This window comes from Bos javanicus, chromosome 5 (assembly GCF_032452875.1).
Source record: "Bos javanicus breed banteng chromosome 5, ARS-OSU_banteng_1.0, whole genome shotgun sequence".
Lineage (NCBI taxonomy): Eukaryota > Metazoa > Chordata > Mammalia > Artiodactyla > Bovidae > Bos > Bos javanicus.
This window is the reverse complement of record NC_083872.1, coordinates 43,296,751-43,315,835: the sequence shown is the minus strand read 5'-3', so window position 1 is coordinate 43,315,835 and position 19,085 is coordinate 43,296,751. Positions and strand designations below refer to the sequence as shown.

The window sequence follows — 19,085 nt, the reverse complement described above, 5'->3', positions numbered from 1 at the left end:
TTTTTTGAGACATAATTCATATACCATACAATTCACTTGTGTGAGGTGTACCATCACAGAGTTTATTTTTGTTTAATTCACAAAGTTGTACAGCCATCAGTGATGAAAGGCATGTGGACAGATGTGTTTGGGTTTGAATCTTGCTTCTTTAATATCTACAAATCCTCTGTAAGAAAGGAACAATAATACCTTTCTGAGTTATGAGAGTAACGCTGAGCACTTAATCATGTGCAAAGCACTGGGCTTTACAACAGCCCTGTGAGGTCGATATTACTACTTTTATCTCACAGATGAAGTTAAGGAATTTACCCAAGGCCATAGAGTAAGTGCTGCAGCTGGATATGAGCCCCAACAGTTTGGCTCTGTAGGCAGCCCTATAGACTTTTCTGTAAGGATGCGAGATAAATATTTCTAGCAAAGGCAACATTTTCATTATCTCCCAAACAAACTCAATACCCTTTTGTTTTCTTTTCTCATGCCTCCCAACACTTGACAGCAACTATAGTTTCTATCTCTACAGATTTGCCTAACTGGACACTGCATACGAATGGCCTCATGCAATATGAGGCTATGATGGCTTCTCTCACTTAGTATATGTGTTCAGGGCTCATCCAAGTCGTAGCATGCATCAGTACCTCATTGCTTTTTATTGCTGAATAATACTATATTATGTGAATATACAACATTTTATTTATCTATTCATTAGGTGATGAATATTTTGGTTGTTTCTACCCTTCGAGCTATTATGACTAATACTGTTACAAACATTTGTGTACAGCTTTTGTGTGGACACATGTTTTTATTTTTCTTACATATATACCTAGGAGTACAATATCTGAATCATACAGTAACTTTAGGTTTTACCTTTTGAGGAATTAGCAGACTGTTCTTCAGTAGCTGTACCTACCATCAAAGTATGACGTTTCCAATTTCTCTACATCCTTGCCAACTCTTTCTACTGTCTTTTTTAAAATTATAATCATGTGGATATGAAGTGGTATCTCACTGCGGTTTTGATTTCCCTGATGCCGAATGGTGTCGAGCATCTTTTCATATGTTTGTTGGCTATTTGTATATCTTTTATGGAAAAATGTCTCTTCAAGTCCTTTGCTCCTTTTAAAATTGAGTTATTAGTCTTTTTATAATTGAGTTCTAATAGTTCTTTATTTATTATAGATACAAATCCTTTATTAAGTGTATAATTTATCAATTTTCCTGCCATTTTATGTCAGTGTCATCTTTTTAGTTTTTTGATGGTACCCTTAGAAGCACAAAACTTTTAAATTTTGATCAAGTTCAATTTATTTTTTCCTTTTGTTGCTTATACTTTTGGTGTCGTATCTAAGAAACCATTGACAAGTTCAAGGTCATGAGGATTTACATCTGTTTTATGTGAAAAGTTTTATAGTTTTGGTTCTTACATTTAGAATATCCATTTTGATCTTATTTTGAATTAATTTTTGTATGTTGTGTGAGGCATTTTATTTTTTGCGGGTGGCTATCCAGTTGTCTCAGCATCATTTATTGAAAAGACTATTCTTTTCCCCTGAATTATTTGACACCCTTTGGAAAATTAATTGACCATAATGTAAAGTTTAGAACCATGTGTCTACTGGAATTGTGAGAAATGTAATAAGAGTAATACAAGATAAAATTATTAACCTTAGCCCATTCTAATGATTATTAGTTTTTTTCTTTTTTTGGCTGCACCACTCGCAGGATCTTAGTTCCCCGACCAGGGATTAAACCTGGCCTTAGCAGTGAAAGCACTGACTCCTAACCACTCCACCTCCAGGGAATTCCACTTTAATGATTATTAGTCTTGAGCTGTGTTTGCAATTCCAAATTTGGTGTGTATATGGAAGTTGTGAGGATGGGAAATGTTGAGGGAGGGGTACAACATAAACTATTTAATTCAAGAAACTTACTTGGCAAAATGGTCTTATAGCGATTTTTGGTTCCATGACGTGGAATGTCAATTTCTTTGGGATCCACAAAGTTCATTGGTATTTCCTGAAAAAATAAGTGATATCAAATACTGTATCTAATGCTGCCACAAAGAAAATCTTCACGGGGGGCCATCTGATCCAGAGCTCTATTGGACTTCAAAGTCATTTATAAAAAAACAGACTAACACCTCTGATTTGCCAACACCCTTCCTTTCCTAAACACATCAGCTGCACCCTGACAAGCTGACTCTAAGAAATGGCTTTGTGTGTTAGATAGTATTATTTGATATGTAGTTTTTAAAGAGACATAGAAAAGTTTGGTTAGGTTTTAAGAATCCTGTTCTGACATAATTGCTGGGAATTTATAAACAGGTGGCTGAAATTTTTTTCAACAGTGTATTTAGATTTCTTCCAATCTGTAGATTTAATACTAAATTTTTTTATTATGATAGATTCTGTCTTAACATTAATTGTGACTCTTTTAGGATTATGAAAAACTTCCCCTCAAATGGTAAATATAAAGGGAATTTTTGTTGATCTAAGTAATAATGATATGATGCATTTTTGTATTAAGAAATGGTTTTTAATTTTACTGTCCCATTTCTGTTTGTAAGTGCAATATTTGTAGTGAAGGGCATTTAGACACTGTCTTCTAGCAATTAACAAGAATACAAATATATTTATTAAGTCAGAATATATGCCAAATGATAGAGGAGGGAACAATTAGAGCAGGAGTCACTCTATATATTAGACCTAAAAGGTGAGCATCTGATGCTGACTGGAACAAAGGAAACAGTAAGCCAAAGTTTTCAAAAGGTTCTAAACAAATATTTAAGGAGCTGATTATACAAAATGGTATGTTCTCTAACTTAAAATTCTGCAAAGGATTGCTTAGATAAATGTGAATTAAAATACCTTTTATCCCTGGATCACATAAAATAATATTTTTGTTACCTTCACTTTCTCAAAAGAAAATAAAACTTGACAGCCTAGGATTCATTGAAATGAAAGAACTTATCTACAAATGTATTTAAATTGTCCTTGTTTTCAGGCGATCTGAAAATTCAAGAAAAGCCTGACTATACTATGAATTTAAGACTCGGTCCATAGAGAGGAGTAGCTTACTTTAAAAACATCATTTCTGAAACTTGCATTATTTTAGATATTTATAATTTATTCTTGTTCTTTGTGCCAACTGAATAAGTTCACAGTTTCAAGTTACCAAAGTAAGCAAAATTGTTGACTGTTCAATAGAAACCACTTGTTCATGCTTAGTAATTTCAAACAGGTTAGTCTGTTTTGGCAAAGCTGTGATTAGCTCTATTCCTCCCATCTTTCTTGTTGTCTGACACACACAATTTATCATCTTCCAGCATTCTCTCTCTATTCCTTGCTGACCTCATCTTCCCTTTCAGGGAAGTAGTCCATGTTAAAGGCTTGTCTTATTGAACAAAGAGCTATCTGCAGTTCGAGAAACAAACCTTTGGCCACTTACATGACCATTGATTGGCTTGTTTAATCCCCCAGGTTTCATTTTCTTCATACATAAAGAGAATACATGCTACAAAGTCTAATTTTACAACTGCATGCTTAGTACTTTACTTTGGATCCTTAACAGGTGATGAAAGTAATAGATCAAACCTATGGCTGGCTCAGGAAAGGGTGGTTGCAAACACCTGACTAACACCTCAGTGTTCAATTTATTATACCCAACGGATATGGCTTGAAATGTACATCTGCTTTAAGATGCAAATGGTTCTAAAAAATGGATATTCCCCTTGGGAAACAGTTGGACAACTTAAGAAGGTCTAATGTGTCTCCATGCTCTCTGGATAAAATGTGTTTTATGTATTATCACTAGCAACAATGATGGGTCATCATCATCTTTAGCTATATGAAACTCACCATTATTTTTAGCCTACATTTAGTCTTCCTTTTGTGTTTCTTATTTCATTAAAAGAAACTATATGTACCCTGTTGCTAAGTCTAAAAATGGGAGTGTCGTTCCTACCTTCCCTTTTTCTTGGCAGACTTACCTCATTAAGGCCACTTCTTGTAAACTCCTATAGTGAAGTCGCTCAGTCGTGTCCGACTCTTTGCGACCCATGGACTGTAGCCCACAAAGCTCCTCCGTCCATGGGATTCTCCAGGCAAGAATACTGGAGTGGGTTGCCATTTCCTTCTCCGATAGACTCCAATATAGACTCCTATAGACCCTTCCAATTTTCACTGCTACTTCTTTAGTTTTGACTAATCACAGCTTCACAGGATAATCTCTAGAGTCTCCAAAATACCTCTTTCTAATGCAGACTCTACTGCCAATAGTAATTTTTAAAAACTTTTTATTTTATATTGGAGTATAGCCTATTAACAATGTCGGGATAGTTTCAGGTGGACAGCAAAGGGACTCAGCCATACATATACACGTACCCATTTTCCCCTCAGCTCCCTCTCATCCAGGCTGTCACATAACATGGAGCAGAGTTCCCTGTGCTATACAGCAGGTCCTTGTTGGCTCTCCATTTAAAATACAGCAGTGTGTATCTCTCGATCCCAAACTCCCTAACTGGATAGTAATCTTTTTTAAACACAAGATAAATCCAAACCTTTAGTAACATATTAAGTCTTAGATTTGTTTTATGTCTGAGGCTCAATTTTTGTTATTTCCCACCTTAATTTTAATGCTCCTGTCAAACTGAACAATTTAATTCCCCAAATAGTGACAAGCAAGCCTGCTCTGTCATCCTGGAATGGTCAGCTCCTTTGTGCCACTTCTTTGCCTGGCCAGCTTCTATACCCTCTGCCTTAATTTAGGTATCACGTCCTAGTTTGAACACGCACCAGTAGTTGATGAGATGCAGGGTGGACCTGAAATCTTTGCACTGGTAACCTTTAGAATTGTAACCATTTTACTATGAGCTGACAGTGTCATTTAGAATGTGCCTCTAGTGGCTAGAATATCAAAATGCCTCCTGAAGAGTGAATAACAAACAGTAGGCTTACCATGAATTCACTTTGGAGTAAGTGTGAACTTGCCACGACGTCCCTCAGCTGCGACCTTGTGAGAATTCGGCTGGCTGATTGCAGGTACTCCATGGCTACCTTCTCCCGTGGGGTTGGTATGGCCACAAAGGGTTCAACATTGCCCAAGCTACTCATGTCCAATGTAAGAGATACGTTGGACCCTCGCCTACATTGGAGGAAAATGCTATTAGGTTTAAACACTGTATGGATTGTTTTCAGCAGATCAGTTTGTCTTCCTGTATATACACATAATTCAACGAGAACTATGATAGAAATAAGGACCTTCTTTCAGGGTACCATAATTGATGATCGCAATTACTGTAGTTTCTCTACAGCAAATGGACAGTTTTGTTGTTGGAGAAACCACTCTGAACTGAGAAAATGAACTATAGTTTATTAAGGGATATAGCTGCTATGGAAATAATAAGATGGCTAATAAATGAATAAGATGGCTAACAAATTAAGTGAAAAATTTAGGAAAAGTAAACATAGCATTTGAATTGAGGACTAAGATGTGACACAAACCTACTTTATCTGTGTATCTGAGAGTCCAGTATAAAAATTCTGTACCCACCCTAGCTAATATTTTTGACATCAATATACTATACTTTATGATTTTATTAAACACAGGAAGCTCAGAGGAGAAAAACAATCTCTTTATTTTAGTTCAAATGATTGCCATTAAAATAGAATTTGAAAGTTCAAAATGTATTTTTTTATAGTTTCTGGTAAATTCTTAAAAGATAACTTTTTCATTCTGTATACATATGTATATGTTTTGTCCTATATGTATCTATGCATATATGTATGTACTTACATATGTATGTATTTAATCCTGTGATAAACTTACAAGAAGAAGACCACAGACCCTTATGCTAAATTACAATTGAACCTCTCTCTGTGATTTCCCTCTTGTTGGGAGGCAAGGTGTGGTTCTTCCAACATATAAAGGCTCCCTGTGTCCTGAACAGAAGGTGTGAGTGCCTCTTACTAATAACAGCAGCTGTATGGAATCAAGGAGTAACTATCAAATAGCATGTGTTGAGGGTCAAATAGCACATTGAAGTGCTGCACTCAATATGCCAGCAAATTTGGAAAACTCAACAGTGGCCACAGGACTGGAAAAGGTCAGTTTTCTTTCCAATCCTAAAGAAAGGCAATGCCAAAGAATGTTCAAACTACTACACAGTTGCACTCATCTCAGACACTGGCAAAGTAATGCTCAAAATTCTCCAAGCCAGGCTTTAGCAATACGTGATGGATTTCGAAAAGGCAGAGGGACCAGAGATCAAATTGCCAATATCTGTTGGAACATAGAAAAAGCAAGAAAATTCCAGAAAAACATCTATTTCTGCTTTATTGACTATGCCAAAGCCTTTGACTGTGTGTATCACAACAACTGTGGAAAATTCTTAAGGAGATGCAAATACTAGACCACCTTACCTGCCTCCTGAGAAATCTGTATGCAGGTCAACAAGCAACAGTTAAAACCAGCAACAGTTAGAACACGGAACAATGGTCTGGTTCCAAATTGGGAAAGGAGGTATATTATCAAGGCTGTATATTGTCACCCTGCTTATTTAACTTATATGTAGACTACATCATGTGAAATGCTGGGCTGGAGGAAGCGAAGGCTGGAATTAAGATTGCTGGGAGAAATGTCAATAACCTCAGATATGCAGATGACACCACCCTTATGGCAGGAAGTGAAGAGGAACTAAAGAGCCTCTTGATGAAGGTGAAAGAGACTGAAAAAGCTGACTTAAAGCTCAACATTCAAAAAATGAAGATCATAGCATCTGGTCCCATCACTTCATGGCAAATAGATGGGGAAACAACGGAAACAATGACAGACTTTATTTTCTTGGGCTCCAAAATCACTGCAGATGGTGACTGCAGCCATGAAATTAAAGGACGTCTGCTCTTTGGAATAAAAGCTATGACCAACCTAGACAGCATATTAAAAAACAAAGACATTACTTTCCCGACAAAGGTCCATTTAGTCCAAGCTATGGTTTTTCCAGTAGTCATGTATGGATGTGAGAGGTGGACAATAAAGAAAGCTGAACACCGAAGAAGTGATGCTTCTGAACTGTGTTGTTGAAGGTGACTCTTGAGAGTCCCTTGCACTGCAAGGAGATCAAACCAGTCAATCCTAAAGGAAATTAATCCTGAATATTCATTGCAAGGACTGATGCTGAAGCTGAAGGTCCAATACTTTGGCCTCCTGATGTGAAGAACTGAATCTTTGGAAAAGACCCTGAGACTGGGAAAGATTGAGGGCAGGAGGAGAAGGGGACGACAGAGGATGAGATGGTTGGATGGCATCACCAACTTGATGGACTTGAGTTTGAGCAAGTTCTGGGGACTGGTGATGGACAGGGAAGGCTTGCATGCTGCAGTCCACAGGATCACAAAGAGTCAGACACGAATGAGCAACTGAACTGACTGAGGGTCAATTTAAAGAATTTTTAAATTTAAAGGGGACTGAGGTGTGTGTCAGGTGATCAAATTTGGTGCCAAGTGGTTATTGTCCCAGGAAAATGGAAAGCTGGCATATACGAGCCCAAATAAACCCAAGCAAAGAGAATACAAGCAGATAGTTCGGTTCAGGTTCAGTTCAGTCTTCAGTCATACCATTGTATTCAGTGCCCCTGACCCCGCAGTAGGCCACTGTTGACCCACGTCTCTGCCAGCGACTCCTGGACACTCACAGGCAAGTCTGGCTCAGTCTAGCATATTAATTCCTTTAAATTGTGTTTAACATGTATGAAGTACTACATCAACAAACACTGAAGTGGTTAGGGCTTAATTTTAAGAAATAGAAAATTATTAGAACACACAACAAAAAATTCATTAAACAAAAAATATATCAGTTCTTTCCTCTTACGAATCTGCTTCCAGTTGCAGCTTTGGTGTCATTCTACATTTTGATATATAATGCTGTCATTTTCATTAATTTCTAAATGGTTTGTAGTTGTAGCTTTAATTCTTGCTTTAACTCGAGGGTAATTTAGCTGTTTGCCCACTCATTTTCCTTATTAATATCTAGTACATGAAATGTACATAGAAATCAGAATGGACTAGATTTCTAATTATTGGAATTTCTTGATGTTTTCTTTGAGACAAAAACTATAATAAAATTTTCTAAATATTTCATACATGCTTTTGCCGGCAGCTGGTTTGGCTACTATCCATGGATCTATTGATAAATATGTCTACATATCATATCTATGTACATATATACATATCTATCACATTATATATTATATTCTGATATATTATTAAAAATACTATTTCAATCTATTTTTTTTCTTACTTTTTTCCTACTGGATTTCTCATAGCCTGAAATAGATAGTGAGTCTTTCACAGAATTGTGTTTGTTATTTCTTGTTATATTTCTAATAATTTTTACTTTATATGTTTCAGCTATTATGTTGTTTGAAGTGAAGTCGTTCAGTCGTTTCCAACTCTTTGTGACCTCATGGACTGTAGCCTACCAGGCTTCTCTGTCCATGGGATTCTCCGGGCAAGAATACTGGAGTGGGTTACCATTTCCTTCTCCGGGAGATCTTCCCAACCCAGGGATTAAACCCAGGTCTCCCGCATTGGAGGCAGACGCTTTAACCTCTGAGCCACCAGGGAAGCCCATGTTGTTTGAAGAGATTCATAAATATAGTTTCACTCTAAGTTTATCAACATTAAATAAATAATTTCTCATTAATTTTATGTCTAGCCTCACATCTGACTTTTCCCCCCAGTTTTATTGAGACACAATTGATACATCAGTTCAGCTCAGTTCAGTCACTCAGTCGTGTCCAGCTCTTTGCGACCCCATGAACCGCAGCATGCCAGGCCTCCCTGTCCATCACCAACTCCTGGAGTCCACCCAAACCTGTGTCCGTTGAATCGGTGATGCCATCCAATCATCTCATCCCCTGCAGTCCCCTTCTCATAGCATTGTATTAATATAAGTTTAAGGCATATTGCATAATGATTTGACTTACATATATTAGAAAATGATTAATAATAAGCTTAGTTAACATCCATTATCTCGAATAGACACCAAAAAAAGTTTTTTCCTGGTGATGGGAACTCTTGGATCTACTCTCATAAAAGCTTTCAAATATACCATAGTGAAAAGTGAAGTGAAGTCTCTCAGTCGTGTCTGACTCCTTGCAACTCCGTGGACTGTAGCCTACCAGGCTTCTCTGTCCATGGGATTCTCTGGGCAAGAATACTGGAATGGGTTACCCTTTCCTTCTCCAGGGGATCTTCCCCACCCAGGGATTGAACCCAGGTCTCCCGCATTGGAGGCAGACACTTTAACCTCTGAGCCACCAGGGAAGCCCTCAAATATACCATAGACCAGTGTTAACAGTCATCATATTTTACATCACATCCCTAGTACATGTTTATGTTATAACTGAAAGGAGAAGGAGACAACAGAGGATGAGGTGGTTGGATGGCATCACTGACTCAATAGACATGAGTTTGAACAAGCTCTGGGAGTTTGTGATTGACAGGGAAGCCTGGTGTGCTGTAGTCCATGGGGTCACAAACAGTTGGACATGACTGAGAGACTGAACTGAACTGATCCAATTCACACTGCCCCAACCCCCACATCCGACTTCAAAATTTAATATTGACTACCTGCCTTTTTTGAGCATGTTCCTAAAAAAACTTTTGTAGTTCCTGTTATTATTTTTAACTCTTCTGAATCATTGTATTAGGCATTAGGGGATAGCATAATGGCCACCCCATAAAATAATCACCTACCTGAGAAGAGGGATGGTGCTCCCACCAGGTTTTCCTTTTTGGTGCCTGGCAGTGGTGACTGACAGAGCTCCTGTGTTTCTGAGTAGGAGATAAGTAGTTGAGGAGGAACAAAGGGTGGTTCTACATTCAGGCCAAGAATTTTAATCTATTTCTAGTGGGAAAGTGGTTTTTAAAGTTTCTCAGTCCAGTTCTTTTGGCCTTTAAATTGCAGAAGTTCCTAATTCTGATAATAGTTTGCCTATTGGCCTTAGATTTTACTGTATTGGTAAGAATTTGGCTTTGCTGGTTACACAGATAGTTGAGTAAGGAGCTGGGAGAGGTGGCTTAAGGGACTTCTAATCAGACGCCATTTAAAACCACTATTCTGTTCAGTCCATTTTCAGCACTAAAACACAGAAGTATCTGCAACCTGCCAACTGAGGAACACTCAGTGCTATTAGATGATGGTTTAGTAGAAAGCAAGGTCTCTTCTATCAAGAGTGATCAGAGCAGATGTATGAACGAGAATGAATTGAGTTTGGTCTTAAAGATAAAAGATAAATTTTGAGTAGACAGTTATTTCAGAGACAGAGTCTGGCAGGAAAACAAAAGTGTGGGAGCAGGAAATGATAAGGCATCTTTGAGAAATCATATATCAGCAGTCTGAGCTAGAGTTCTGTTGTGTAAGATGTATTTTGGAACTGGGGGGCAGGGTCATGTAGGAGAGCTGAAACAGAAGCAAGAGTCATAGAAACAAGAGTATAAAAAGACTGCCCGAATCCAGAAAAGAGAGAATTCAGAGCATCGAGTTATATCAGCTTCTGTTTTGGCTTCTCGCGGCATACTCTGCCTAAACCTGGAGGATTAAAAGTCTTTGGGATCCTTATTTTAGGTGCTTTTGATCTAATGTGTAAAATTTGTATACTACGGCTGATTCATGTTGATGTATGGCAGAAACCAACACAATATTGTAAACCAGTCATCCTTCTATTAAAAATAAATAAATTAAAAAAATTTTTGTAAGGATTCTGTGATAAACTGAGAGCCAAGAAAGCATTTTCATACAAACTGACTTGGTCAGGAAGAATGACTTTTGTTTGGCAAGGGAAGGAAGAAAGGAAACAAATACTATTTATTAAACATCTACTACTTGCCAAGCACTGTTCTAAGCACTTTCACATATGATATCTCAACTTTCAGAGCAGCTCTCTGAGGTCTTATTTTCCCTCGTTTCATAGGTGAAGAAATGACTAATAGGAACACGATAGCAGACTAAAGATTCAACCCATGTTAGAACATAGAATCCAAGCTCTTTCTGCTTTGCCACATAAAAGCAAGGTAAGGTGGGCACTTTATGCTAGTCTGTGCAGTGCCCAATGTAGAGTTGGGGTCGGTTGTTGGTAGTAAAGTTAGGATTGCTGCTGCTAAGTCGCTTTAGTGGTGTTCGACTCTCTGTGACATTATGGACTGTAGCCAGCCAGACTCCTCTGTCCATGGGATTCTCCAGGCAAAAATACTGGAGTGGGTTGCCTTGCCCTCCTCCAGGGGATTTTCTTGACCCGGGGATCAAACCCACATCTCCTATGGCTCTTGCATTGCTGGTGGATTCTTTACTACTGAACCACTGGGGGAAGCCCAAAGATAGGATTATTGATGTATATTGTGGAAAAGGTATAATTTTCAAGTCACAAATTCAATCTTTACAGTCATGCTTGTCTGGGCTCAAATCCTGCTTCTCCCATGAGCTTCTGCTGGACTTTGGTCTGGCTAGACTTTGTACATCTCAATTTCCTTCTCTTTTGTGAAATAAACAATTAAGTGTACCAACTTCAGAAGATTGTTATAAGGGTTAATCAGATAGCTTAAGTAAACTGCTTATAAAAAGAGATGCTTGGCCAGTGTTTAATTTGGGTCATAATGAATAAAGTTCTATATAATTCTCACCTTCTAATACTTCTCTAAGGGATTCATTTTAAGAGATCACCACAAAAACTCAAAAATTGTTTTACTGGGGTTAACTTTAATATTTTGAAACCAATAGATAGAATCTATATTATAGCAAAATACATCTTTCTTGATAACCTGTTTCTTTATTTCATTTTATTATGGTAAATCTGTTTCCCCTGAACCCTAAGCAGTTCCAGAACATTTTACCTCAATATCTCAGACATGTCTCAAAGTTTAATTATGGAGTCAAACTGGCACAGGTTGTTGACCTTATAGACAACACTTTCCATAAAACACAGGCCTTATCATGAGGGCTCTTATACCCTGGCCATAAAATACTGCCAGAGGATGTCACGAGCTTGGAAAAATCTCTACTTTGGTTAATTCTTATCTTTGAGGAATAAACAATATTTAGGTCAACTGAAATATAGAGGAATTAAGAAATAAAATCAATAGAATCAACTTAAAAATGTGTACACTTCTTAGTCATGTCTTGGGTTGGAGAGAAGAGATTAAATATGCATACATATCTATTTTAATTTTTCTATTGTAAAAGTAACACATGTTCATTGTAGAAAATTTTAAATTTAGGGGTTTTAAAAAAAGAAACTAAAATGACTCAGTCATATAAATGTCACTAATATTTAAACTGATGTTTCAATTTTGCAATTTTATAGGCAGTATGGGCAGTGACATTGTTTTAATTTTTATTTCTTTGGTTAGAGATGAGGATAAACACATTTTCATATGACTATTGTTCATTTATTGGTCCTTACCTTGGACAACTGTCCGTTCATGCTCTTCTTAAATTTATATTCTGGCATTAATGTACTTACAGATTTTGATGATATAAGATATTAATTATTTCTCAGACATATCTGTTGCATATACATAGCTTATTGTTACCATAAACTACAAAGGATTTTTTAAAAGTATGTTTACATCTAGTCCAACATTAAATTTTATAAATTAAATATTAAAACAAGTTAAAGAGGAAAAGATGCTACCCTTTTCTTTTGTATTTTCTTGCACTGATTTAAAATCCATAAAAATTCTTCTCCTGGGAGTTTGGATTGTTTTTTAAAAAGTTAACCATTTAATCTATTTGTAATTGATTTTGAAGTGTGGTAAAGGTGAGAATAACTTAGGATTTTCCCCCCTCAAATAGGTTACCAATGTTTTTAACAAAATTTACTAAACAATCTAGAGAAAGGATGTGTTTTATAAATATGCAAATATTAGGTTTTTACCCAGCTGTGTGCTGAGTCCCTAAGTCATGTCCAACTGTTTTGCAACTCCATGGTCAGTAGGCTGCCAGGCTCCTCTGTCCATGGGATTTCTCAGGCGAGAGAACTAGAGTGGGTTGTCATCTTCTCCTCCACAGGATCTTTCTGACCCAAGGACTGAACCCGCGTCTCTTGTATCTCCTACATTGGCAAGTGGATCTCTTACCACTGAGCCACCTGGGAAGCCTTTTAACTAGCTATCCCTGACTAATGATCTGGAGGAGAGAGAAAATACCACTTTACTGAATTAGAGAATGTACATCTGTTCCACAGGATCCATAAGCCAAATGGTAAGACATGAGGCCAGAATCAGAAAGACATTTCAAAAAGAAGACAAAACAGATATAAGAAATTAAAAGAAAATTTAAATTAAGGGACAGGAAAAAAGTCTAAAGGATTTAGAGAAAAAAAAATCAACAGAATCAACAGAAATAACTGAAGGAAATCTGGTCCTTTAATAAAAACTGATGCGGAAAACTAAGAACACAAAGTCTTATTAAAAACTTTGTCTCTTTTTTTGTAGCATAACTCTGGACAAACTGTTTAGACCTTTTCTATGTCTCATGATTGCTCTTGGACAAAAGGGAACATAATAAAAAGCTTTATCAAGCTCCCACTGTAGCACCAATTTTTATTTATGCCAAAAAATAAATAAGAGGGAGGAAATTCAAAAGATACCAATGCAAACAATTGAAGGAAAAAGCAAATTCTTAAGGAAAGGTAAAAGGAATGCAATAAACAGCATGTTAATTACAATTAAGTAAAAAGGAAAACTTGTATAAATATTATGGACCAGAGCTACACATTCATTTCAACAAGAGAATATAAACAACTCTGTTGAGATTTTTCAATTTTTGCCTTGCTGCTCCTAATGACCAAGAGGTGAAAAGAAAATACAAGCTAAAAATATAAGAAATTGAGTGTTGGACTAACTCAGAAACTAGGCATTTATTTTCCTGGTAGTTGGGGCAATATGATGGATTTTAGAAGCTGGATTTAGGCAGAAAAGCTAGTTTCCAGTGTTGTGACCATGACTCTACCCCTCACATATGGCTGCTCTAAAAAGAGTATTGCGACCACCAAGAACACTAAACTTCAAGCACGGTCCCTCATTTCATACCCAGTAAAGAATGGAAATGGGAGTAAGAGAACAAAAAGAGACAGTGATCCTTTTGCCTGGAGTCCAGGAAGATGTACTTCTGAAACTACTAGATTACGAAATTATGTTTCAGTGGGAAATGGTGGCAGCTGCTTATCTCAAAGTACTTGAAATGGGAACGGAAAAATATGCATCAAAAGATTATAAGAACTTAGTACAGAATGAAGGTAAATACCTCTTTGAGAGCTTTCTCAATCTTATTTTTTTTCTTGGTCCTGTCAAAAATAAGCAAGATTTTTTTCAGAGCTGTCTTTATCAGTATATACACCTAATTCAACTTGGTGAGAAGCAAGAAGTTGAACACTGAAGTCTTCTCCAAATCTGAAATGTTTCGAGTCTGAGACCTTCAGGCCAATCTGTTTGTCATGTGTGATAATCACAGTGATCACAAATCTAATAAACTGTGCTTGATTGTAAAGGTGATCTTAAGATCCATGACCACCAACTTGATTTTTCTTAGTTCATTTTGCTCATCAAATTTGTCCACATATTTAATTTTCAAGAAGATTTCTAATAAAGATGAAAAAAAAAGTTTTAACTCATTTGAATAACAAAGGAAAAACATGGAAATAAAGAAATAGAATTCCTTTAGATTGACTGGCCTCCACAGTTCTCTGAAACTCCAGATTCTATGATTTTTAAGTTCCACGGGTTATGATATTAAATGAATAGTTTGCTGTTTCCCTCCATCTCTTTACCTTCAAAACCCCCATCCTGGATTGTGAAGGCAATTAAAAACAAAAGAGGATATGGAATGCTAATTTAAAGTGAAAGTGTCTGACTCTTTGCGGCCCCCATAGACTGTAACCCACCATGCTTCTCTGTCCATGGGATTCTCCAGGCAAGAATACTGGAGTGGGTTGCCATTTCCTTCTCCAGGGGATCTTCCTGACCCAATTTAAACTGTGAATTAAATTCAAAGCTCTTGGAAAATTAAATGGTGACTTAAATACAGTATTACTAATATCTACAAGCTGAAATGAATGACTAGGTATTGTGACCATTTATAATAAAATTCCCCAAAGGAAAGACATATGTTAAGTATGAAAGACACCAGACCCAAGAAGATGACAAATCACTTTTGCTCTGAAGTAAAAAGAAAAATCTTATAATGTAGAGAGTATTTTTTGGTGTGAGAAATGATTGATTTCCCTGCTTGAAAGCACCTATTTCACTAGGTAGAACATTCTTGTTCTTTTTGAAGGATTAAATAAATATTTTTAATTCATACAATGATATCTGACCTTTTACATATGTACAGCATGAGGCAAAGTTTGCTACACCCTTTTTTATTATTATAAAAAGTAAAAATCAAAACAATCAGTAAAAAAAAATAAATTGAACTCATTACATTGTTCTTTGAGCACTGACCTTGGAATCTGAGTTTCAATCTGTGCTCTGCACTTCACTTAAGCTTTTTCAGCCTCAGACTCCTTCATTTGCAAATGGGGATAATAATAAAACACATGGGATTGGTTCACAAGATAAACGGTAAAGAAGCAAAAATATACAAACATTTCTAGCCTACTAACTGGCACATAATATATGAATGACTATAATACTTAAAAATGGTAACATGGGAATTCTTATTGCACTCCATGCCATGACTGCCTGGGAGCTAAACGGCATACACTGATTAACGTTTGAAGAAGGTAAGCTCAGGAAGCTGGTTAGTGATGGAAAGTCAGTAGCAGCATTACATATGCAAAGTCAGTGGTCACCTAAGTTGGGACCATTTTTCATTCTGCAAGCCCTTAAAATTCTTACCTCCTATCCTTAAAATTAAAATTAATAACTTTTTTCAGATTCAAAAATAATGCATAATCACTATAAAAATTAAAAATATAAATAACAAAAAGGAAACTATCCTATAATACCAACACTAAGAGTAATTGTTAATAACATTTTAAGTATCCGTCCTTTAAGTTTTATACATGTAAAATGCATGAAAAAGTCTAGATTTTTTTGTCTACATATTCATTATGACTTGCTTTTTATTTAACTAAACATATTTTGAATGTCTTGTGTTTTCAAATTTACTTGAACACTAATTGCAAAGACTCCACAGTACTCCACTGGATGGATGTATAATAATTTACTTAACCAATTCCAGAGGCTTCCCTGGTGGCTCAGACGGTAAAGCATCTGCCTGCAATGTGGGAGTCCAGGGTTCAATCCCTGGGTCAGGAAGATTCCCCTGAAGAAGGAAATGGCAACCCACTTCAGTACTCTTGCCTGAAAAATCCCATGGAAGGAGGAGCCTGGTAGGCTACAGTCCATGGGGTTGCAAAGAGTCAGGCACGACTGAGTGACTTCTCTCTCTCTAACCAATACCTTGTTTTTGGACAAGAAGTTGTTTTCAGTTTTTCACCATTATAGACTGGACTGCAAATGAACATCTTTAAATCTAATGTTTGTGTATTTCCATGGGCTTCCTTGGTGGCTCAGCTGGTAAAGAATCCACTTGCAAGGTTGGAGATCTGGGTTCGATCCCTGGGTTGGGAAGACCCCCTGGAGAAGGGAATGGCTACCCACTCCAGTATTTTGGCCTAGAGAATCCCATAGACTATACAGTCCATGGGGTCACAAACAGTTGGACATGACTGAGCAACTTTCACTTCACTTCACTTCATGATTATTTTTTAGGTCAAGAAGTCTTAAAAACTAACTCAAAATCTCTGAGGTTGGATAAATAGGAACACTGGATAGAAGGAACATGGAAGAAGCGTGAAGACTGACTCACACTCACTCAATTAGCTCACACTCACTGAGCTAATTGAATTAGCTCAGACCCTCTTCATAGCTTGCTCTGATCTATGTAGTAGATTCCTAGCAAACTTTCTTAACTAAAATCTCCTAGTCCAACATATTTTCTTCCAGATTTCATCAAAATGATATTTGACACCCTGAAAATATGATAATAAAACCCACACATAGCTGCCCTTGGACATAAAATGCTTTCTCATTTATTCCCTGTGCGTTTCCCCAGTCTCGTATCCTCTCGCATCCTTATCTAGATCTGCGGTCCAGGCAGGTCAATCAACCTACAACTCTGCTTTCTATGCCTGAAATGGGTTTGCTCCACCTCTTTCAGATCCAATTGCCCAAATGCTATGGTCTGTTTCCTTGGAATCCTCTTAACAAATTTTTTCCCCAGAATGTCTCTAGTCATATTATATTCCCTGGAAAGGATTTCCCCTGAAGTGTGAATTCCTTGAGGGCAAAGAATTTGACTTTACTCTTCCCTCTGTATCTAGTCTTAAACATATGGAACACAACATGTTTGTCATATGCCTGTGTAAATATTGCAAGTGAATTGGTGAGGATAATGCTATGTGTGGTTACTGTGCGCCCCTGGCTTTTCCAACTCCCTGAAAACAAAGGAGGTGGGGAATCATGTTAGACAGGAGTTTGAAAATTTAGAATGGAGAAGCCAAGCTTATCTAGGTACAGTAAATATTACAGTAGATATTTAGTTTGAGTCTTAATGAATATCAATGAAGTCTGAGCATTAATATCCTAATGTGCTATGGTGATTTTGTTGGTAGAAAAGAAAAAAAAAAAGTAGTGCTTTGTCTTGTATCCAAGTATGATTAATTTTTTTTACTCTTTTTTTTTTTGGCATTTGTTATTGTTTTGACTGTCACTCATGGTGAGGAGGCTGTTTCCCTTTTAACAAAAGAACAAAATGATGGTAGCTCTAATTTTAGTTCCCAAGTTTAGTTTTTCCAAGCTCATATATTAAGAAAAAGATGATGCTGAGGAAACATTAATAAGCCTCAATGAATAAACCATCCTTTTTGAAATGAAATATGTTTCTTTGAATTTTAGCAGATTTATGTACAAAAACATACACACACAACACACTCACACAATGATGGTTTCTAAGTAACATAGTACAATTAATAACTCTGTGTCGCTTTAAAGCAACCAATTACCAAAGAACTCTTTCAGTAAAGAACATTACAACTGAATTAAATAGATTCACTTACTTTCAAGATCTCAAATGACCCACATGATTCCAGTGATCTATACAGCCCAGCTGAAATGCCAATCATCAAAAAATATACAACTTCTCAGTATCTTCAGCTTTTTTTGTAAACAACATCTGGTGGTTCAACCTAAAGTTTTAAAAACCAAACTCTACAATCCTGATGGAAATCAGCTGCTTTCTAGTTGAAGACTACTTTTTAAGTTCTAAGTAGTGATGAAGGCATAATTGTATACCTCAGTGGTACACTATGAAATAAAACTATAAACCAACATATCTGACACTGCTAAGTCTGTGTGTAAGAGAATCTAACTGAAAAATGTAGTAAGACTGTATTTTCACTTCTGACTGCAGCTAGAGTGAATGCTTTTTTTCTATTAAAAAATTAATTAATTTATTTTACTTTTGGCTGTTCTGGGTCTTTGTTGCTGCATGGGCTTTCCTCGAGTTGCGAGAGTGAGAGCTACCCTCTAGTTGCAGCATACTGGCTTCTCGTTGTGCTGGCTTCTCTTGTTGTGGAGCATGGGCTCTAGGGTACTTGTGCTTCAGTAGTTGTGGCACACGGGCTCAGTAGTTGTGGCACACGGGCTCAGTAGTTGTGGCACACGGGCTTAGTTGCACAGTGGCATGTGGGATCTTCCTGGACCAGGGATCAAACCCACATCTCCTGCATTGGCAGGTGAATTCCTTACCACTGAGCCACCATGGAAGTCCCCTAGAGTGAATGTTGATAGTACATCTCAGGAAAGAAACTTACATAGAATATTCAAATATTTTGCTGTCTGTTATGGAATAGTATCATGCATAGGAAGTTTTAGGGGCAGAAAATATTTATTTAAGAACACATTACTTTATGCCAAACCCTTGAAATTCTTTTTAATCACTGGAGGAGAACATTTGTAAAATTGAAATTTCACAAAGAAAAGCTTCACATTTAATGGAAGGAATTAGATATATTGAAAAAGTAATTA

At 36.8% G+C, this 19,085-nt stretch overlaps 1 protein-coding gene across 4 annotated transcripts in view; it reads right to left on the bottom strand.

Annotated features, from left to right (window-relative positions):
- PTPRR (protein tyrosine phosphatase receptor type R) overlaps window positions 1–19,085 on the bottom strand; it is a 273,598-nt gene that overhangs the window by 47,392 nt on the left and 207,121 nt on the right. For all 4 annotated transcript variants that reach the window (XM_061416475.1, XM_061416476.1, XM_061416477.1 and 1 more), the window contains 2 exons: window positions 4,953–5,139; window positions 1,929–2,013 (listed from right to left, as the gene is read on the bottom strand). In XM_061416475.1, the coding sequence (XP_061272459.1) occupies window positions 1,929–2,013; window positions 4,953–5,139 (272 nt within the window). The remainder of the gene's footprint in view (window positions 1–1,928; window positions 2,014–4,952; window positions 5,140–19,085) is intronic.